The sequence below is a fragment of the Dicentrarchus labrax genome, unplaced genomic scaffold, assembly GCF_905237075.1.
Source record: "Dicentrarchus labrax unplaced genomic scaffold, dlabrax2021, whole genome shotgun sequence".
Classification (NCBI taxonomy): Eukaryota; Metazoa; Chordata; class Actinopteri; family Moronidae; genus Dicentrarchus; species Dicentrarchus labrax.
In genome coordinates, this window is record NW_026136720.1 from 25,567,610 (window position 1) to 25,592,210 (window position 24,601).

General features: G+C 40.0%; 1 protein-coding gene across 2 annotated transcripts in view; it reads left to right on the plus strand.

Annotated features, from left to right (window-relative positions):
- The first annotated feature begins 12,356 nt into the window (after positions 1-12,356).
- Positions 12,357-24,601, plus strand: part of LOC127353683 (cytosolic carboxypeptidase 4) — a 194,130-nt gene continuing 181,885 nt past the window's right edge. For both annotated transcript variants that reach the window (XM_051383150.1, XM_051383151.1), the window contains exons 1-2: positions 12,357-12,642; positions 20,161-20,234. In XM_051383150.1, the coding sequence (XP_051239110.1) occupies positions 12,561-12,642; positions 20,161-20,234 (156 nt within the window). In that variant the 5' untranslated portion in view covers positions 12,357-12,560. The remainder of the gene's footprint in view (positions 12,643-20,160; positions 20,235-24,601) is intronic.

Sequence of the window (24,601 nt, forward strand, 5' to 3'; positions counted from 1 at the left end):
AGAGAGAAAAATAATCACCACGGCATTAACTTGGCCTCTAGCACCGCTGTCAGGAATCTTGGAGTTATCTTTGATCAGGATTTGTCATTTAACTTCCACATAAAGCAGACCTCTAGGACTGCCTTCTTTCATTTACGTATTATTATAAAAATTAGACACATACTATCACAGACAGATGCAGAAAAACTAATCCATGCATTTGTTACTTCAAGGCTGGATTACTGCAACTCTTTATTATCAGGTTGCCCCAATAAGTCCATTAAAACGCTCCAATTAATTCAGAACACTGCAGCACGAGTACTGACAGGATGCCAATGCATGTTACTAACTTCACTTCTTCCCCGGAGTTCTTGTGCTTTCTCGTCTCACAGGTTCTTATCGATCCTGGTGGAGCCTCCTGCCATGGTCCTGCTAGATTGCCATTGCCAATACTGTTGTTGCTGTGCACCTGTCTGTCTGTCTGTCTCTCGCTCTCTCTCTCTCTCTCTCTCTCTCTCTCTCACCCCAACCAACTGGTCGAGACAGACGACCACCCACCTAGAGACGAAGGATCTGTCCTAGGTTTCTGCCTTTTAACAGGCAGTTTTTCCTTGCCCTTGTCGCCAAGTGCTTGCTCATGGTGGTACTGTTGGGTCTCTGTAATTAATGTTTTAAAGAGTTCGGTCTAGACCTGCTCTATTTGAAAAGTGTCCTGAGATAACTTCTGTTATGAATTGGCGCTATACAAATAAAATTGAATTGAATTGAATTGAATTGAAAAATTCGATCACTTCAATCTACACACATTGGTTATCAAAAGTTGTGCTATTTGTGACTGTATGTTTAACCGTGTGCCCATGATGACGTGTCGAATTCCACCGATTGGCCATCAAACAGATAGTACTCATATCTTCAGTGTACAGTCCCACCCTGAACACGTCCTCATAACTTCAGCGTACATGATCCAATCTCAATGAAACTTCACGTGTTTGATAACAGTCCCACCCTGAACACGTCTACATGACAATATTCAGACATAGTGATAGCGCCACATACTGTTAACAGGAAGTATCACGTTTTATACTTTCATGTTCTACTCCTCACAGGATGATCAGATCAAGCTGAAATTTACTTATAAAATGCAAAACACATTGTTGATGATATGTGTTGACTGTGGTGAGGGGGGGTGTCTGTGGGGTGGCGGGAAATTTTGATGGACCGCCACAAAACACGAATTCGCTATAACTTGAGTGTACATTGTCCAATCGGCTCCACACTTCAAATGCTTGACAACAGTCCCGCCCTGAACACGTGTACATGACAATATTCAGACATAGTGATAGCGCCACCTACTGGCAATAGGAAGTAAGCGCTGCGTGGCAATTTTGAGCTGATTTACGTGAAATTTCATGTTTTGGTCCGCACGTGTAACGATGGCACGTGACGTGGCTGCAGCACGCCCCGAGTTGCGTGGAGTGCAAGGTCCCGCTCAACGCTGCTTGCAGCTTTAATGTTCAATTTCAATTTCAAGTTTACCCTAGCAATAAAAAAGACATTCTTTAATCTTGTCAACCATCATTTTGCCCATTTTAAGAAAAAGTATCAGTCCAGGCACTGTTTAGATACCAGTGCCATTTTAGCACTGGTATCAGAAAAAAACAATACCCAACCTTAATTTAATAGCAGCTGATGTTACAAACTAAATCAACAATCAACTCATACAACAGGTCTGGTCAGATAAAATTCTGAGTTCAAGAAAATTGGTGAATGTGACAGCTTCTCTTAAATGGAAATTTACTTGTATAGCGCCTTTCTAGTCTTCCGACCACTCAAAGCGCTTTTACACTACATGCCACATTCACCCTTTCACTCAGTGATGGCAAAGTCCATCGAACAGAAACTAACATTCATACACACCGATGCACGGCATCGGGAGCAATTTGGGGTTCAGTATCTTGCTCAAGGATACTTCGACAGGAGCCGTGGATCGAACCCACAACCTTCCGATTAAGGAACGACCCGCTCTGCCTCTCAGCCACAGTCACCCTCTTACTTGTCACTTAAAGGTCCAGTGTGTGGCATCTAGTGGTGTAGTTGCAGATCACAACTCCCTTGCTTCGCCCTCTCCTTCCAAGAAGAATGGCTTCATCTGGAGCCAATATTTGATATGTTCTTTCTGGCCTACTGACATGGTGGTTCAACAGGATGGACTCCATGTAAGGCGTTCTGCAGCCTCATTGTAAAGTCACAAGATCAAAACAATTACTATATGCAGGTGATTATACACTAATGAAAACAGAGTTATGCATTTTATATTTCTGCCAGATGGTCCTCCTAAATGTTACACACTGGACCTTTAAAACATCTGGTCCATTGTCTGCCCTTGCATGTGCTGGCACATATTGCAATGTTGTTTACCAGAGTATGGCTGATAGTTTGCTGGTGTGTGTGTTGGAGATGGGCAGTGTGCCTGGAGAGCAGCTTGGGTTTCAGGCCTTTTGGAAAATGCTATTCCAGCCATGTACGGCCTGACAAGTGCAGAGAATATCAATGCAAGCTCATGTTACACAGTCAGTTTTGATGGATAGCTGCATACGTCAGAAAAGCTGCTCTCAAGCCTGCGTGCAAGCAAAAAACATTTTAACAGGGAAAAATGGAAGAAAAACCCACAATGGAGGGATCGCCAAATACATACAGATAGCTGTTACAGAGCAGACCAACAAAATCACATTAAATACAAATTGTGATGACAAGGTTTATGATACAAACATGATAAAACAAAAAAACATTATAGAATGTATTTGAAGGAAGTGGATCTATGAACAACTTCAGGTGTTGAGTTGCTAAGTGGGACCTGAGCCATATGACCTTTCTCCACCAGAGGCCCGGAAGGTGACAGGCCACACAGAGAAAGAAAGAGAGAGAGCGCTAGAAAGAGAGAGGAAAAGAAACACACACAGATTTGAGCATGTGGGACAAAAACAGAAGGTTAATGGATGTCATGTGTAGAAAATAGATGAGCAAAAACACAGCAGTCTTAAAGATAGTGAGGACAGTTCCAGTTGTAAGTGATACATTTACAGTATTGAGCTTTGTAGGTCCCAGAGATTGCCAGAGATCTTTAAAAGGTTTAGCTTGCAGGGGGTCCAGAAGGCAGGCTGGTCCAGGAGGCTGGCTGGGGGTCCAGGAGGCAGACTGTTGAAACCAGATTAGACAATGTCTCAAGACTGCTCATTGTCCCCCATCGTTGTTATCGTCGTCTTCATCTTCTTCATGTTTGTTCAAGTTTCATGAATTTTCGGGCATGTTTAGCCCCCCAAAAAGTGTTCAAATGTTAAAACAAAGGCAGATTTTCGCCACGTCGTCATGGCAACGGGGTTCTACAAAGATTCTTAAGATTCATGAGATGTCATCGTCATCGTCCCAAAGGACAGAATTTCAGCTGGATCTGGTGAATCTGCAGGGAGATATACATAAAAGAAAAAAAATACATTTCCTTTCACCACTAGGTGGCGCTATCACTGTTACTGAATATTATCAGATAGATGTGTTCAGGGTGGGACTCTTATCAGACAAGTGAAGTTTGGAGCCGAATGGAACATGTACACTCAAGTTATAGCAAACTCGTGTTTTGGCGGTACATCAAAATTTCACGCCACACCACGGACACGACCACTCACCACAGTCATCACATATTATCAACAATGTGTTTTGCACTTTATAAGTAAATTTCAGCTGGATCTGATCATCCTTCATGGCGAAGGTTCGAAATTGGACGCCACGGGACACCACGCTTGGTGGATGGTTCGGGGGGGCGGGGCTTAGCCATTTTGCGGCGCCCATGCAGGGGTACAACCCACAATAGGGCCTTGCACCGGTCAGTGCTCGGTCCCTAATTAACAAGTAATGAGTAATAAATTACATTTTTAGAGTAAGTAGCCAAACACTACTCAAAACAGACAGTTTAAACACTGTGCTTCAGTCCAGGGCAAGTGTAGAGCAGCAGGCAGTGGCAGAGCTTAAAAGGAAAATCTATACAATGATGAACTGTTTTTTGTTATTTCTTGATTGGCTAGCCGTAGCAAAACCATTTTGGAAGAGATTCTCACTATTTTATTATCTATTTTAACCCCTGTTTTTTCAAAGTTTACTGTTGCCAATACCTGGGCCTAGTTTAGTATATAATTAATTCAATTCAATTCAGTTTTATTTGAGATAACAGAAGTTATCTCAGGACACTTTCCAAACAAATCAGGTCAAGACCATACTCCTTATAAAATTATTTGCAGAGACCCAACAGTTCCCACCATAAGCAAGCAAGGCGACAGTGGCAAGGAAAAATGTCCTTTTAACAGGTAGAAACCTCGAACAGACCTCGGCTCTAAAAGTCTTAGACCGTCTGCCTTGACTGGTTGATATCAATTACAAGCCACTAAATTGTGCCAGACACCTGTCCATACTTGATAGATATCTATAAAATATTCCTAGAAGAGCAATTTAAAATATGAACTGTGCTGTACATCTGAATCCTCTTTAAATATCCACCAACAGTTATGTTCTTACTGCTGCTTGCACTCCACCATGCATGTTCTGGCTACAGACACACCCTTAGTTCACCCTGGGTTGTGGTTCCAGACTGTCTTCCTGGCTTTCTTCAAAGTTGGCGCATATATCATTTTATCTGATCCACTTGAGAAGAATCCAATACAGGTGATGAATCAGGGGTATTTTCACTCAGGACTGTGTTACACCAAAGGCTATTTCAAGCAGTATCAACCATGTCTTCCTGGCAATGGACTGTGCAAATGAAAGAGGGCAAGGAGAACACTGAGGATTAATGAGTAAAGGAGAATTCAAAATTATTTTTGCCTATCCAATCTTCTTCTTTATCAGCCTTTCTAATGGATAACTAAACATGTTAGTATGTGATGATCAAGAATGCTTTGAACAGAAATAATATACAAGCTTACCTGACATAAATTAATATCTTTATTTGCACATCTTATATTCTTATTGTTCATTGACACGTTTTACTCTCACACTCACAAGCATCCTATATATTGAAAGTAAATTATAGTACTAAATGAAGAGCTCTCAACTTTATTAAAGCCTTGAGTGACACGTGACCAATTTAGTGAGAGATATTGTTGCTTGGCAACCCTGTTAACCTCAACTGGCTTCACTGGAGGGAATTATTTTTACTGCTGGGTAACTTTAGCCTACTGAGAAGTTCTAAGAAGTATTTTAAACCAACATGACGTTACAAATGTTTTATGTTGCCGTTAATCTAAACACATGGCTCTAGTTTGTGGTATTACAGAGTCTTACTGTAAACTGAAACTTTAAAAGAGAGCAGTAAGATATTTTAATTAATATTAATTTAATTTCCTCTGTACTCTTAGTGCTACCTGGAATGATACTAACCCTGCATAAATGACCTCTGGATTTGTCTCCAGACTTAACCACCATTAATCTTAATTTCAGTCTGAAATTTTATCCCCAGACTTATACCTGTTGAGTCAAACTGTGTGCTGCTGGCAACATGAGACAGGGACAGAGAATGGTTCAGATACCAAGATGATGTTCTGTTAAGCCTCAGAGATGATGAGTATGTCTCAGAATGACTCTCTCTACCACTTGCTAGGACTACTGAAAATTTCGTTTCATGTATGTAAACGCTGTATATACTGTGAAATGACAATTAAGTGATTTACATTAACATGGGCTCTCTTTTTCTGAATTTAATCGTCATGCTGCAGCATTCTGCACCAGTTGAAAATGAGGTCAAGATGCCTGAGGAGCAGAGCTTATTTAGGTTAAGTTGAATGGCATCAGCATTGCATTCCATATTTGAGTAATATGGCATGTAGGGAGAATTTCTCCTTCATACTTGGAATGGGTGGGTGAGGCAAGTGGGTGCAACTACACCGCTAGATGCCACTAAATCCTACAAACTGGTCCTTTAAAGTGAACCTTGGAGGACCCCCAACCCTGCATGACAGGGGGGCAAAAGATAAGATAGAACAGGACAGATTTAGGATAAAGCAAAGCTAAAGTAGACTATACAGTGAAATTGAACCAGACATTTATCCTCTAGATGACAATGCATCAGATGCTGTACTTCCGTCAAAAAGGAAGAGGACCACCCTCCCAAAAAACAAACAAACAAACAGACAGACAGACAAACAAACAAAAAAGTAGACACAATTATTATTTGACTCTAAATATAGAGTCTAAATTGGCTGACTATCTCCACAAGTATAGTCAACACTAACAGACATAAAAATAGAAAGATATAGACAGACATGACTACTCAGAGAGTAGTGTGTGTATGGTAACTGCTGTCTGCGGCAAATGGGAGCTTTTCCGACAGATGGGCACTATGGGAAAATAGCCAAAATAATAAAGTTCTTAATATTAACCCCAGAAGAGAAACTGGCAGTTCTTCTGACAAGATGAAGGGACAGCAGCTCCTCTGGCAGCTAAATATGTATTTGCTTGCCACAGCCTGAGTGAATCACAATCACTATCGTATTGTATAGCAACCAAAGAATGGACTGCATCTGTGACACATGTACATTTAATATGTATATGTAATATACGTAAATCTATTGTAAACTGCTTTGGTACATGCCAATAAAGCTATTTGAATTTAAATGGATTGCTCAGTGCCCTGCTTCAGCTGTCAGTGGGCCACTAGCTATATTTCTGATACTGATAGCTGCTTGAGCTGCTTCCTAGACTCCCAGGTGTCAAGGAGGAGAAAACATATCTCAGGGAAATTCTTCCTGCAGTCAGTGAAGGGCAGGAAGTAAACTGATGTGGTGCGGCTCACTACACTGACACAGAGAACTCTGGCATATCGTCTGTTCCTTTTATATATATAGTATGTAAGCAAGCAGAGGTGGAAGAAATATTCAGATTATTTACTTTAGCTGAAGCAGCAGTAGCACAGTGTAAAAAGGCACCACACAGTTTAATGTCTGGATGTGCAATGTCAGTACAAACTTTGACAAGACACTATGTCCTGAGTTAAATACATTTTGACACATTGATACAGTTTTGGATTTCGGCTCTGTTTTGGAGATGGTTATTCTTGTACAGTAGCTCAAACTGGTCTCATAAAATAGTCTATAGTATGTGAAGTCACAAAACACTAACGTAGTGACCAGGGGCACCGCCAGGAATTTTGGGCCCCATGACAAAAAAATCAAATTGGGCCCCCTCTGTGCAGCTGTTGTCACCACATTTCTCAGACCTAACTGTCCCATCAAAAGCTTTACATAACTCTAATTAAAGGCTTGCAACTGTCTTGCTTCTTGTAGTTCAATACTAGTAAAAGCACAATATTTACTGCTGGTGATTTGTACATGCATGCAAGTCTGCATACAGTATGCAGTTCACTATTTGATGCAAGATTAAAAACAACCATAAAAAATTTGCTAAAGGCTATCTTTTACAGTCTCAATGTATTTTATTGTAAAATTTCAAAATGGAAAATTCTTCTCAAATAAATTGCCCTTCATGATGGGAATAATAAAGTCTGTATCTATAGATGTCATTCCATAATTCAATCTAAATGAACGTATCAAACTGGATTATTTTAATATTGTCTGTATCTTAAATGCAGGCTCAGGTAAACTATTCACTGTTTCCAACTGTCCAGCAACCAGTACATACAGTAGGTTGTTGTTGTTTTTATTTTATTTCATAATGATCATTATGTGAGAAAATAATTGTTATTAATGTGTTTGAATTTCTGTCATTAATAAATATTTCATTTTCTTTTTTGTAATGGTAAAAAGAGCAAGAGAGAAATCCCCACAGACTCCCTGCAATGACGCTGACTGGCCTGTCATTGAACACAATGTTGCTCACCTTCTTCACTGGGACAGGGAGGGGTACAGTGATGGGGAGACTGGGGTGCTGCTGACTCATCTGTTGTTAAGTCTGCTAAAAGGGGCAGGGACAATGATTTAATGTGAATATCTTGCTAAACGTTTCCCTGAACTGATTATATGGTGATTAAATGTAGGCTAACACTAGTCTGTAGCTGACTATCTTATTTCACTATGGACATTAAGCCAACAGGTTAATACCACTCACAGACTATAGGCTCCTTTCTTGGTGAAACACTGGGTTACAGATTGACATCCTTTCCTTTGTCTTTCCTCTCTCTCTTTTCTCTCTTTCCTTTTTTGAAAACCAGATTTTGATTTACTAGGCAACATTGTGATCACTGTAGTTCTGGCACATCTACTGACTGCAACTAAACACGTCACTGATAAGTGCGCTAAAGCAGGACCAAACCATTTCATGCAGATACAGGAGGGTGGTCGGTCAATATGGATGTTTACTTTTTGGTCAATGGGGATATTGCCAAAAACAAGTAAAAACAAAGAGATGATTAATTCTATTATTATATTTGAAATATATATACTGAATGATGATGGTTTATATTTATTTTATATTAGTTTTTACCGCTGTCAGTCATGGGCCCTTGGAATTGTCCTAACTTTCCCCCCCTATACGGTGCCCCTGGTAGTGACTGTTAAATGAGGCACTGACGTAGCCCATAGGGAAAGAATTGATAAAAATTTCAGCAACAAAGAGAGAGTATGCTTTTATTTATTATTATTATTATTATTATTATTATTATTATTATTATTATTATTATTATTATTATTATTATTATTTAAGACCGAGGTCATATGACAAAAACTAGATTAAAAATTATTAAAGGTCCATTGTGTAACATTTATGACAATCTACTGGCAGAAATTGTATATAACATTAATTGATGTTTTTGTTCATGTATATTCACCTGATAATAAGAATAAGAATTTTTGTTACCTTAGAATTAGCCATTTTGTATCTACAGATGCTGTGGGTTGCCTTCCACGGAAGCCACCATGTTGAACTGCAATCTTTCTACAGCAGCCCAGAACACACAAATCAAACACTGGCTCAATATTTCATGGTCACTGTAGTTTCTCTCTTGTGCTTGCAAGGGGAGGGTCAAAGGCTGTCACCTTTTATTCAAATAAAAGGTGCCTTTAAACACACACACACACACACACACACACACACACACACACACACACACACACACGCACACACATATACGATAGATTGATATCTCACAATGAAAGAGGTGAAGAGGTAAACAACAGTGTGGCTTGTATGTGATTCTTATTTTTAAAACTGGAATATTTGGTATTGTTATGAATTATGTTAATTACTTAGGCTATTGGCTTATTTATTTAGTGTATCACTCCTTAAATTGATCACTGCAGCAAACAAAAATGTAACAAGAGGACACTTTGCTGGCTCTCTAGCTTTGCATTTTGTTATTATTTTATGAGTAAACACTTTATTTGAAGCATGCATGAGACTGACATGACACTGTTATGACAACAAGCCAGTCTGACAGTGTTTACAGTACCGATGTGGTTTTTCCTGCCGGGTTTTGCTCCTGGCATCCCGGGCCTGAGTCAGCTAAGTGTCACAACATTGTCTGGATGTATCTTCTAACAATGACATAAGTTCCCCACATTGTTAATGTGATGTGTGGCAGCCCAGGCCTGTGTCTGTAAGAGAGAGGGGGTGTGTGCATTACTGTCAGTGTAGAGAGAAAGGCACAAACAGTTATTTGACCCACAGGGAGATTTCTATTAATACTGTTGACAGTAGTGCCAATGACTGGTGATGAAATGTAATTCTCCTTCCAGTTTAATCTGAGTCATAAGAAGTGCCCTGTTCCTGGGACTGTCTTTCAGCACTACACAAACAACTAACCGTGCAAGGCAGCTGGACTTGTCCTTTTGCCCAGCTTCAATCTGTGCCCTTGTGTCCAGCCACAGTGGTACCGGACCAATCAGCGTCCGATAAGGAATACCTAGAAGCTACGGCATGAGCTGGGCATGGTTTACCGCTAGATGTGTGTGACGACGTGTGTGACGACGTGTGGGAGAACTGACTCTTTTTTCAAAAGAACAATGGTGGCTGCATGGAACAGCCTGTCGGCTCATCTGTTGTGACTAATAGCAGTCAGCATGAAATATCACTAAAACTGGGTGCTATCCAGGTGGACACTCATAGTTGTGTCTTTGCTTTATCTATTTTATTATTTTGTGCACCCAGCTTTTATTTATGTGTCTGGCTTGCAGTCTATGCTGCAAAATAGTAATATCAAGTAGTACCTTCATATAGTTTTGGTCCGTTTGTTTGTGAGAGAGAGAGAGAGACAGACAGTGAATAACATGGGGGATGAATGGGTATAGGAAGCAGAAGCAGAGGAAAAATAAAGTGTTACTTTCTGATTGTTTCACAGTGGTTGTAACCCACACACACTGCCGCACCACCCTTTGCTAATCACACCTGATTTGGTGTGAAGAGAGTGTATTACCATGACGGTGAGGCTAGAGGGCGGCTGTTGCTCAGTGGTGGAGTGGGTTGTCCACTAATCGGAATGTTGTTGGTTCGATCCCTGGCTCCTCCTGCTGCATGTTGAAGTATCCTTGAGCAAGCTACTGAACCCCAAATTGCTCCAGATGCTATATCGTCAGTGTGTGAATGTGAATGAATGAGCTGTCATCTTCTGTTCGATCGACTTTACCATCACTGTGTGAATGGACATGTGGCATGTAGTGTTAAAGTGCCTTGAATGATCGGAAGACTAGAAAGGTGCTATACAAGTACAGGTCCATTTTCCATTTACCTTTCTCACTTTTTCTTCAGTATGTTATTACCCTCTTTACTAGTTCAGGAACTATGTTAACTTAACAGCAGGCGAAACATCCAAAGATTACTGATACAAAACTTTGTGGCCAGGCCTTTACCAACCTCTACAGAAAACATTAGGAAAACCATCCATTAACCATCCATAACCATTTAAGCCTTTAAAGGCTTGCATGGTTAGGTTCCTGTCTACTTATGCAATCTGCTAACTACATGAGAGCGACTTACAGCTTGAGATCCTCTGGCAGTGCCCTACTAATGTCCCCAGAATCTTGACTTGTCACTATAGCTAGAACTCCTAAGATCTCAGGAAAGGAAACTATCTTCTTCCATTTTTTTTTTATTAAAATGTATTTTTATCTTGTGGCTCTTGCTTAACTGCTCTTATTTGTTGTAAATGTTTCAAGTTGTATTTACTAATTATCTTTACATTTTTTAATTTTTATTTCTTTTTTCTTCCTAGCTACATTTTCAATAGTGTATAAATACATTCTCTCTGTGACCCTTTGTGAAGTTCAGTGGTGTAGCAGTGCATATGGACAGGTATATAGGGGATTTACACTTACCTAAATAGATGAAGCCTGATATGACATTGTCAGTGTAAAGAACAGGTGTACTGTGGTCATGCTAGCAGTGGGACTTAATGGGAATGCCAGTCAACTGCTCAGTAAGTTGTTTTTTTGACATGTGTTTCAAACTGTAATATCCTTGTTTGATGGTTTTACATGAATTAAGGTTCAATGTTGATAGCTTTGGATATATTGTTTGACTTTTTGAAACTTACTTTCATCATACTTACTTTGATTTATGAACAAATTGTTGCAAAAATAAGACATTCACATCAGCCTCAGCTGTACTTTGTGTTCACTGCTAAATATCAGTTTGTCACTATAAGCATGTTGCCATGCTGATGGAAGCATTTTGATTTAGCATTTGGCTCAAAGCAGTTCTGTTCCTAAGTACAGCTTCAACAAGCTGCTAGCATGGAGGCTGTTGCAATAATAAAGGGGTGATGAAATAAAAGTATGTAAGGATGTTTATATTACTCAGCATCCTATAATAATAATGAAGCTAAATATTGTAAGCCCTCAAAGTAGCCAACTTAAAACCCTAACCCTAACCCTAATGGAAATAGCCTACTTGTGGGATCTATTTCGCATAATTTACACTTATTCTGACTATTTATGTAGCACTGCAGGGCAGCAAGTGAGGTGGGGGCTGCAACATTAGACCCCTGGACTCCATTCAAAGACAAATGACCACCACAAATGCTTTCCCTTCACTCTCTCCTGTGACCTCTCTCTACCAACCCTCTCTCTCTGTCACACGCACACACACACACACACACACACACACACACACACACACACACACACACCGACTTCAGCTTGATGTATTTCACGGCAGGTTGTCAGTAGGAAACAGGGGAGCCTTTGAGTCACCGTATACCACACTCCCCCTACACGCACACACAGAGGGCCTATATGTTCACACCACCTACCACCCTGCACACCCACAAACACACTGGAGAGCTGTTTGACATTTGGGCTTCCAACCAATGGGCAGGCAACAGGCACAAGGGCATTTTTACTGCTATGCCAGGTGCTTATAAGTGGTGCTGGCAGACTTGCTCTCCCTCCAGTTATACACACCAGCCTGGGGTTCCCTCACACTTGCTCCCAGTGACAAGAGAAGACAAGGGACACAGGGAGGAAATCTCTTTTTGTATTACCTGTCTATTTATTTAATCCTAAACCAGCTGAATCAGATACACGCAGAGATAACCAGACAGACAAACAGGGTATACACATACCTGCAAAGAAAAACAGCAAACAGTCATAATGTTTGGTTATGGTCGTAATAATTTTACCTGGAATGGAACTCTGAAAGAGCTTGAGAGCAGCTACCCAGCCATCTGCAAAGGTAGGCACAGTCTGAGAGTGTGTTTTTGTCTAGTGAGACAATCATCTTCTTACCTGAAATAAGTAGCCAAACTGAAAAACAGTTATGCAAAGTGACTTTTGCATAAGAGGCTGCATGCACACGACAGCTTATGTGTCCAGGGCAGTCAAACTGCACTGCTATCTCTGCTATGTGGCCCTGCTATGTCCTGAATGTGAGTGTGCATTCTGTGTCTTGGCTCTCCAGAGTAATGGGATGTCAGATCAGAGGCATAGCAGAGAGGAGCAAAGTACATCCAATAGTCCAATGGAACATAAGTGATTTGATCATGCTAAAAGAAAATCAGGGGAACCGTAAATCAAATTCAACAAAGCAAAAGACTGATACTCTCTACTTGGGCTGCCCCGCTGCCCCCAATGGTTGTTCTGACACATAACAATGTGATCTTAACTGCTTTTTTCGTTATCGTTTAACAGGCGGCTGTTCAAATCTATATATTTAAAGAAATTAATAAATATCATAAACATACTTCAACTAGTCGACTATTGGCTTTATTTAATGACTACTGGTTGACATTAGTTCGGGGTAGCCCTATTCTATACATTAAACTGATGGTGCAGAAGTTAAAGTTTAAGTTTAAAGTTTGGGCTGTCAATAAGTCTTAACCTGTGTCATAGTATATAGTATAGTAGTATATAGTTATATAGTGCTAGAAAAAATGACATCCATGGCATACAGTACACTACTTTCTGCTTACAACCTCATTTCCTGCACTTATGCTATGCGCTACAGTGCAAAAAAGCTTACCTAAAATACAAGAATTAAACACTGAATTTGAGGTAGTAACATGGCTGAGTATGCACTGGGGTTATAACAAATTTGTATGAAAGGAAAAGGCAGGGAAACTATGTCTATGGCACCCTCCCTCCACTGGGGGAGTAAGAAATAGTACAGCTAGTTGGACTGATGGATGAATTAATGGTAGGTGTGCCTGACCAGTCGGAGACGAGGGCGGTACCTGGAACAGGGCACGTGAATTATCATCCCCTGAATTATCATCAAACCAGAAAGAGTATCTGGACAGCTCCATAATGGAACAGGAAGTTAGGGCAGCTATCTAATCAATAAAATCAGAAAAGTCACCTGGGTTAGATAGCTTTCCAGCAGACTATTACAAGCCAGATCCTGAGATACTGGCTCCGTCACTAACAAAATTATCAAATAGCACTATTATTAGGGCAGCTACCAGCAACATTTAAGAATGCACTGATTTAATTGATTCTTAAGAAAGACAAGGACCTGACTGACCCAGGACATTTTAGACCTGTTAGCCTGAATGATATTACCTGTAAAATACTGACCAAGCTCCTTGCTCTGAGTCTGGAGAGGGTTTTATCACATGTAATTTATACAAATTAGGTCGACTTTGTCAGAGAGAGCCAGAGATACTTTTCACAACCAGACACACTTATACAGTAAATAGGGTTAGGGTTAGGGTTAGGTTACAGTAAATACAGTAGATGCGTAAATAAATAATAGGTCATAGAAATGACTAATGACTATACTAGTACCAAGGATCAATGATCTGGGTGGTTTTTATCACGCGCTGCAGAGTCCTCCTTTTATGCACATCTCATACCAGTTTGTTTGGTGTTACCAGTCAGGTTACCTTTTATTGCTCTTTTGTAAAAGCTAACAAGACCTTGGCACATCAGTGGAGCCAGGCTGAAATCTCATCAATTATTGAAGGGATTGCCATGAAATGTGGTACATTTGGTTTTTAATTATCCTATAAAATAACTTTCAGTCTAGTCTAGATGGATTGGGACAAAATTCTGACAATTTCTTTTACAAATTATGCAACTTCAAGTTAGAAACAAGATGAGACAAGCCAGTCTTAATACAAACATGCATGACACATTTAGTTATATACTCTCACAATTAATATTCAGTGCCTTTGTGATAGTCCTGACAGTCCTGAATGTCGCTGTGTTAGTTTATTGGACCAGTGCTGCATAGTATTAATAGGAGTTATTAAAGTAATACTCTTACACATGCACAGAACAACTGTCCCTGTTGCAACCAGTTCATGTTTACAGGAATAGTAAAAGGGGAAATGTGTGTTACAGTGATTTTTGTTCCTAAAGCATCCTTGGCTGCATTGGAATGTAAAGTGGTTCAACCCTCACCTCAGCAGTTACTACGTTGACACTGCTGTGCATGTGCGTTCCTCACACAGCATGTTACTATAGCAACATCACAGAGTAGCTGCAGAGTGTGAGAGTGGGAAAAAGGGAGTTTGAGGGAAAGAGTGTGCAAGTATTATGATCGTATGTGTGTGTATGGGTTGGTGTGACACAGGTGGGCATCGTAATTCAGCTGATCTGTTACCGTCTGCATGCAAACAGTCACCTTGCTGTCTCACCGACTGTCTGCTTGTGTCCCCAGAAGACACTGAGCATTCATAAAATCTCTCTTTGTATAAATGTACACAAATACACAATAGCAATAATAGTACAAAAAAGACTGACCAGTTAGGCTTGTTGAAGGTCACCTAATGATATATTAACTTCCTGTCAGCCAGTGTGTAATGGTGATATACAATTTTTTCAGCATAATCCAGATGAAAGGAAAAATGCCTCTTTAACCCTTTAACATTACATCATTATACTGCTATTTAACAATACAATTTTAGATTTGTATTAATGTATTTATATTTTTACCATAATACAATATTTTTTTTCTTCCTGAAAAACTAAATTTAATGCAGGCTTACGTAAGCATGGACCAACCAATTTCAACCAATAATATCATGACATCCACCTGTCAATCAATCTTCAACAGCAATACAGAGCGAAGATTCATTAGTTAAATAGCTAGCAACAGGGTAGCTGTTGAGTGAGTGTTTCTGAGGACCAGGCCTCACTGATTACTTTACAAAAACAGAACTTTATCACTTGTAGTCAGTAATCAGTTTGGCAGAGTCAGCTAATAAGACTGTTATAGCTGCTTGACAGGGGATGTAACACATTCAGCACTATTGGCTCCCAATAGTTCCACCCTAGATGCCTGTTTTTTTTTTCTTTTACAGGAAACAGGTATTATTATTATAATCATTATTATTATTATTATTATTATTATTATTATTATTTATGTTGCAGGTTGCTTTAAATACCTGAGGGTAGGTGAATATGACAGTATAAACAGTATGCACTGCATGTGTAAATTGATTGATTGATTGATTGATTGATTGATTGATTGATTGATGATTGGATAGATAAATACTTTATTAATCCTGAGGGAAGTTCAAGATTGATGATATTTACATTTTTTTAAAACAATGAGAATAATTTACAGGTACAGTGGATGTTTGAGTCACAGGGTTATTGCACAGGGATTGTTTCTGACACTGTGTGTCTGGAGATAACTGTTCATCAGAGTGATGGCCTGTTGGTAGAAACTGTTTCTGTTTCTGTTCATTTGGGCGTACAGTGCTCTGTAGCACCTACTGGAGGGGAGATGTTGAAACGATGATGGTGAAAGTAAATATTAAATGTGTCAAAGAGAAAAGAGTCTTTTATTTAATACATTTTATTGTATTGGAGGTTATTCATAGAGGGAAGAATTGTCTCTCAGAGCCTGTAATGAAGCTAATGAGTAGGATCTCATCCATAATGCTAAAGGTTGAGAGAAAGAGGGCCTCCTATGCTTCAGGTTTCATTTGCAGTGTGATTTATATTAGTAGAAATGGTCCAGGATCACTGTCATGGAACTGTCACAACACCAAGAAAAAACTATTGAACCACTGTCAACCTCTAGAGGCTGCAGTGTTAATTACAGACAACAATATCAGTTGAGAGAAGAAACAACATTCTGACACTGAACTTCCAAAGCCAAAAGGAGTCCTTCTCTGGGTAAGAAGAATGTGCTCAGGAAATGTTATGGGAATCTGCCTGATGATGTTTTAGAGCAGGGGTTCAGGGCCCCCACAAGATCAGTGATAGTGGTTTTGAGATGATTAACAGGATAGGGAAAAAACATTATTGATGCACAAAGTTACATTTATCATTGTCTTATTATTTTTTGATTCTGTACGTATCAGTGCAGAGTGCAGAGTGAGGAAAACACCAGACAGCTTTTAATTACACAAGTCATGTGTAAAATTACTCCCAATGCTATCTATCTATACATTTATCTTAAATAAGAGCAGAACATATGATGAGCCAGTTGCTGTGTATGATGGAAAGCCCAGAGTTGCATTTCACTGTCACAGCCTGTTGTTTGGAGGCATCAGTGAAATAGCTTAACAGCTGAATCAACACAAGGTCTTCCCTCATTAGTGAGGAAATGTAAGTGTGTGTGTGTGGGTGTGTGTGCAGTGTTTGTTGAGACAGGGGACTCCTGTCTGGGACAGAAGTGTGAGTATGATTTCATCCATAGATTAGCATTCTATCCCCGATGGGCATGACAAGGCCTATTTGAGTGGTTCCATAATGTCTCAAAAAGTTTGTGTGTTTGATGCCAAATTTTGATTACCCGTGTGTGTGTGTGTGTGTGTGTGTGTGTGTGTGTAAGAAAGACCCTTAAAGTCAGCACACTGTAAAATTCATGGGCTGAAAGTTAGGATTAAGGATGTGTATAATCAGGATGGTAAATGGTTAATGGACCTGTACAGTGCCTTTCTAGTCTTCCAACCACACAAGTGCTTTTCCACTACATGCCACATTCACCCTTTCACACACATTCACTCAGTGATGGCAAAGCCCATCGAACAGAAACTAACACATTCATACACACACCGATGAACAGCTTTGGGAGCAATTCAGCATTCAGTATCTTTCTCAAGGATACTTTGACATGTGGCACCAGGAGCAGGGGATCGAACCAACACCCTTCCAAGTAGGGGAAGACCCGCTCTGCCTCTGCACCACAGTCGCCCAGGATGTCCTTCAGCTTGACCCTGTGTCTACTACACACACACACACACACACACACACACACACACACACACACACACACACACACACACACACACACACACACACACCCCTTGGCTTTTTTACTGAAACTGATACAAGGTTCATTTTCCAGGGACCATACCAAAAAAACGCTTCTGCTGTGTAATTTCAGCATCAAGAGTAAGAGTGATATATATACACACACACACACACACACACACACACACACACACACACACACACACACACACACACAGCTCTTTCTTGCTCTTTCTGTCAGAGAGGTGTGAAGGGACAAGAAGGGGTGAGGAGTTCAGATGAACTTGATGCCACCACTGGAGTATAGAGCATTTGAGGGGTAGGGATGAGGCCATGAGGGGGTACAAACTATTTTGTCCCTGTCATCACCTCTAATGAGAAGAACCGACCTGATCTACAGATGGAAGCTTGTATACATCAGATAAATAACACAACAACTTCTCCAAATTCAGTGTGTCATTTGTCTGTGCCTTACAAAACTGTTACAAATCACTGTTGAAAATACATATATAAATCTGTGGAAATACATCTGTTTTATGATGTGACATTATGGTTAAGGTTTTGTTTTGTTTGGAGCTGTCACACCACCAAGCAAAAACAGTACTTTGTTGGACAGATCATGGTTTGCGTTTAGTAGTAGTTAGGGACTGTTAGGGGACTTTTATCTTCGTGATTACAACAATAGAGTGCTGCAAGGATAAAAAAAAAAATTTCATAGGCCAATTGTGAAAAATTGTTGATTGTTGAGTCTCAGTCAGTCTTTGCCAACCCATCAGCCTGTATTTGATGGCCTGGGAACATGAACACAACCTTGCTCCGAGCCACTTTGTTTGTTTCCCATTTACCATAATCCAGAGTGTTGGTTTTTGAATGCCTGGGAATGATACATAAACAATCAACTATCTTGCTCCAGAATGACTGACCCCACCTTTAACATGTGAACAATACACAAGTGCTCTTCTGCTAACAAGGATATCCAGATTTGGGTTAGAAGGTTATTTCAAAAGCCAAAACTTGTAAAGTGCATGGACAGATAGACAGGTACAATTTAAAAACAGGTCTTGTTCAATGAGCAAACACATTGGTAAAAAACAATCCCAAAAAATATAATGCAGCTTGTCCAGTTCACTATCATACGGTGGTAATACTCTTTTGCATCAAAAAAGATGTGACAGTTTAAGTGAGAGTTTAACAGTAACTAATGTAAAGGTGAAAGTAATCACATTGTGCATATTGTTGGTTATGTTATTTCAATAAAACATAGTTATCTGCTCTGCTCATTTTGATTCCTCCGAATTTCTCTAATGTTATTCATGGTTGATAATGAAATTGCTACACAAGACAATAGTTTCCAAATTGGGGCACAACAGAAAAAGAGTTGTGAGAACTATTGATGAGTGGCCTTTTTTCACAAAGGTCCACATTTTTAGTTTAGTTTTAGTTTTAGGGAAGTGTTGATTCAACTTCACAATCATTTTGCAGTCTGTGCTGCTGTTGAAATATATTTTCATACAGATAGGTGTTTAAGCTTTGCAAACAAGTTTTTTTTATAATTGTCTAAAGTTAGTTCACTGGCTCCAGAGGTTTCCCCCTGTGCTATGTTCAACACTGCAGAAATCACTGAATTCTTGTTGTTTTTTTTGTGTAAGAGTTAACTGATTGCTATAAAAAGTGGGATAATTTAAGGTTATTTTTTTAATAAGCCATCAAAATCCCTTATTGACTGAAGTCTATGACTGTATATAGATTGAATCCTGCAGCTGCCCAGCTGGCCTTGTCAAGGCCTTTTTATAGTGGCAGCCTTCTCAACATCACAGCACAAATGTTTTCTGGAGCGCTTTATCCTGGAGGGATAGGATTACACATGCACAGGCACGTGCGAGACAAAACAACACACATTAAACCACCCATATGTATGTTCATGTATCTAACAGTATTTTACAACATGACCAAAGCCCGTAGCAAAAGAGTTGCTTGTAAAAAAGGAAGACCATGAACAATGGAGTTTTGTAAATTTAATGTAAGATGGTATACAAAAGACACTCTCAGAAAGACATACATTCAAACACACACTGTCCATACTGAATACACATGCCTTCAGCAGTTCGACACACACACACACACACACACACACACACACACACACACACACACACACACACACACACACCCCCCTCCCTGGGGCTGGTGGGTATTCCCAGTCAAGTCAGGGGGAGTCTCAGTGTTGCTGCGCTCTCTCCTTAGGCAAAGCAATATTGCATGTGCACGTCTGTGTTGGTGTGAGAGAGGAGAGACAGGTGCTTTAAGTTTCGTGTGTGTGTGTGTGTGTGTGTGTGACGCTGTGTGCACGGTGGTGAGGACGCACTTTAAATTTCCTCGGTCTGCCTCTTTCTGATTGACAATCTCCATCTGACCGTCTTTTTTTCTATTTGTCCGTCTGCCTGATGATTTGTCTGTCTGTATGTCTGTTAAACCGTTTGTTTACCTTTCTGTCTGCCTGTTTGTTTGTCTGTCTGTCTGACCAACTGGTTGACTGGCACAGAGCGGCATCGACAAAATATGACAGCCTCCCCACACTCCTCTGGCGGCCTAGAAGTCCTCCTTTCCACTCTGCAGGTAGGGATCCACAGTGCAAGTGTGTTACTTGTATTAAGTATTGTTCATGCTATTTTATATACAGTGTCACAAAACTCACCACATGGCTGTTAAGTTTTTAGGGTTTTCTCTCTTTAGTTAGTAGTAATCGTTTTTTACAGAGTGATACAGTATTGCAGCAGGTTAGATGTGCGTCGTCACAACAATGAGGTGAGCAAGAACCGGCATCTCCTAGGCCGCCTTATTCACTGTGTAAAATTCTGTGGCTTGTTTGAGTTAGCTTTGCGAGGCAAGGATGAAAGCGAGGGGTCCAGCAACCCTGGGATTTTTCGCGGACTTGTCAACTTAGTGGCGTCGCTGGACGAGGTGTTTGAGGAGCACCTGAGAATGGCCACAGCCTTAAAGGGCACAACAAAGACGGTGCAGAATGAACTGCTGGATTGCATGGCATCTGTCACCAGAGAACGTAAATCGGCTAGATTCGTGGCAATCCAAGCAGATGAAACCATATAATTATTATTATTAAATGGTGAGTTGTGTTATGTTGTACTCTCCAAATTGTAAATAGTTGTATTGATTGCATATTGCCAGCCAAATATATACTGAATATGTTCTGGAAACTACAGTTTTAATGATAGTATAATATGTTTTGATTTGATTATCGCTATGGCATCCATGATGGCTATAAACTGTAGACTGTGCTAACAGTGATTTCATGGGCAAACTAGTAGATGACAATGTAGCTGTGTGTTTTACTGTGGAACCAAATTTATTATATTTGAGACATTTAAATTTATATAGCTTTACAAAAATACTGTACAGTATGTATAATTCATGTCATGTTGCCATCTAGTGGTTGAACAGGAAAACCAAATTAAACAATGCAATGTAACACTGTCAAGTTAGCTATCTGACTTTTATTTATTATTATTTGACCCATTGAACGGGTCATCTTAGCCATCGTTGCAACAGTTGCCCCCCCTGAGAAATTTGTCAGGAGCCGCCACTGATTGCACACATTCGGAATAACTGATGTGAGATTGTCATACGATCCAGCATAGGCGTATAATAAGTGATGAGACCATAGACACCAGAATTAGTCATGTATCCCTAGTAGATTTTGGGATCTGTTGCTCCATGCTGACATTTCAGAGAACAGTCTGTTCTCTGACCTCTGGCATTATCAAGAGTATTAAAATATCCTTCTCAAGTAGAAGTAAGAAGTTAAAATACTACTACTCTTAATAACAGTACTTCCGTACAGTTACTGTGAAAGGACTGTGGCATCCTAAATTTAGATTTCATTATGATGATGCCCTACTGACCAATTCATTAATGCTCTTCAACGTGTCCAAGGAGCCCATCTTTTCTTTGTTTAACAAGAAAAGATTTCTCACAGACTTACTCATATTGGGCATGAGGCTGACTCATGAAATCCTTCTGAATCCTTTCTAAAAGTAGTGCAGTGCAAGTTTTGAGATATGTCTCACAGAGATCGATTAATTAAAGCTTACTGCGCCAGATGTTTGTTAAACAGAATCATCGGGGAACTTGTCATTGGAAACTGTTCGGAAAAGGGTAGGCACTTTCAAAAAACTACTTGGCTTGGGATTCGTTACCAATTTTGAAAGGAAGTCTAAAATGTTGATATATTGTCTGTCATAGCTCCTTATGTAACTTTCCTTATCTTTGTGGTCATATTGCTAACCATTTCTTCTATTTTAAGAATCAACCTGCTTGATCTAACTACATGATGAGTAGGTGGATAGCAGCAACCTATAGCCTACGATACATGTTGTCATAGTAGTTCATGTTTACTAGCGTTTCATTGTATGAAATACAAACTAGCTGACCATAAGTTGATATTAAATCCTTCTTCCTGTGAGTTTAACTCAGCACTGATCTTTGCCAAGGTCATGGCAGAGGGAAATGACATTAACACCAGCTTCCAGATTGTATTTAATGAAGGCCAGGACTGTCATATCTGGCAATAAACCCACATGTATTCCATTTAGAAACACAAAGATAGAGAGAAATAAAATAATTAGAAGAAGGACAATAAACCAATTTGCAGCATAGCCATACAATTGCAAATTTCTACACATACAAGTCAAGGATAGCTTCAAAGATGTATTGTATGCAAAAAAAGAAGCAAATTTCCATAAACTGCAATAGACAAGACTGCCTAAGAGAGGTTTAATTACTCTATGAATTTACATGTTGGTATTATTATTCTATATAATTTGCATGGACATGTAAACATTACATGGACATAATTTTGCTGCTTTGGGTTATTGCTGTATCAAACATGTATCAAATGTGCATCCAACCTGATCCACATTGCGTACACTGTATATCAGGTTCTCATAGTTTGGTTTATGGTTGACACTGGAGCCTCGGTTGACAAAAATAATATTAATACTGTACATATTCTCTGGTCCCTCGTCAACATTAAGTGTTGCTGGAGCTTTAAATCCAACTGCATTGTAAGGATCTGCTCCCACCAGATTGAGATTTGAGACTGACTGACTTAAAAATGTATCATGTCTGCAGATGCCCCAAACGTGGATGGATGGGCCATCGATATACAGTTGTGACCAAAATTATTAGCCCCCCAGGATTTATGGAACATTTTCCTAAAATTCTTCCCAATGTTTGCAGCATTGATAAAACTCGATGTAATCAAACATTCACCAGTGCTTTTTAGTAGCTTTTGGTACATTTTGGAATATAAAATAACATTTTAGGCTTGCTTTATATCAAATATAGAGAAAAATGGGGATGTCAAACATATTAGCCCCCATGATGGGGTGGTCAATAATATTTGTGAATTCTTGCCTTCAAAAACACACCTAATTAACAAATCAGTTTTCAAACCACACCTGTGCAGTCAATTGGCTTCCTAACGACACCTGAACATTCAATCAGCATAAAAGGACTCCAAGGAACAGGGCACTTGAACACATTATTGAGAGGGACTACTTTTACTCACCATGCCAAAGACAAAGGAAATCAGTCTTGAGCTCAGAAAGAAGATAGTGGAGGCTCATGATAAGGGGGAAGGCTATACTGCCATTTCCAAGCGTTTCACAGTGTCTAGAACCGCTGTACGTTGCATCATTGCCAAGTACAAGGAGACAAATTCTGTAAGAAACAAACCTGGGCATGGTCATAAGCTCAAGATTTCAAGAACTCTAGAGAGGAAAATTGTCAAAGATGTCAGCAAGAATCCCCGGACATCTGCCAAGATGATTGTTGCTGACCTGGCCTCTTCTGGAGTTGATGTTTCAAGGAGCACAGTTGTGAGGGCTCTCCATCGTGGTGGGCTTCAGGGCCATCGTCCAAGAAAAACCCCTTTACTCAAAAAGCGGCACATCAAAGCCAGACTGAGGTTTGCCCGTGAACATTTGATAGGTAAAGATGAGTTTTGGAAGTCTGTGCTTTGGTCTGATGAGACTAAACTGGAATTGGATCTTGCTTATGTTTGGTGAAGAAAGGGAGAGGCCTTGGACCCCAAGAACACAGTTCCCACAGTTAAACATGGTGGTGGGAGCATCATGCTGTGGGGCTGTTTTGCAGCCTCAGGAGCCTTGTTTGGGTGCATGGCATTTTGAGGGATAATATGCAGAAATCTGCTCGTAGTCTATCCTTAGATCGTCGCTGGGTCTTCCAACAAGACAATGACCCAAAGCACACATCGAAATTGGTCCAACAGTTCCTGAAGGATACCAAAACCAAGGTCCTGGAGTGGCCCGCACAGAGCCCAGACCTCAATCCTATTGAGAATCTGTGGCGGGTGCTCAAAGTGAATGTCCATGCTCGGAAACCACGCAATTTGGACCAGCTGGAACAATTTGCAATGAAAGAATGGGCCAAAATCCCTCAGGAGACCTGTGTCAACCTAGTAAAGAACTACTCTAAGAGGTTGTTGTCAGTTGTGACTCAGAAAGGGTACACTATTGACTATTAATGGCCAGGGGGCTAATAATTTTGGATTTCTAATTTTTGCCCTTTTTTGTTTTAACTCATTGTATCAATAAAATATCCTTATCAAACTTGTCAACTTTTGTCTTTGTAGAGTATTTGTTTCCAAAATAACAAACATGTGTTGTTAATGGCCATTTCCATGGAGAAATCAAGAGTTTTGTCTAATTTCATAAGGGGGGCTAATCATTTTGGTCACAACTGTATCCAACAGTTCTTGTTATGACCTGGAAATGAGCCTTGGACCCAAGTGTGAACCTATCATGACATCACCTATTGGTTAGTGGAGTACCGTTTTGAAATCTGGAGTTTGCCATTATGGCAGTCACCATGTCAGTGGTGTTGACATAGTTCAAATTGAGCTGCACTCATTGGCAAACAATGGCAGCTTCCCTGGTCACACA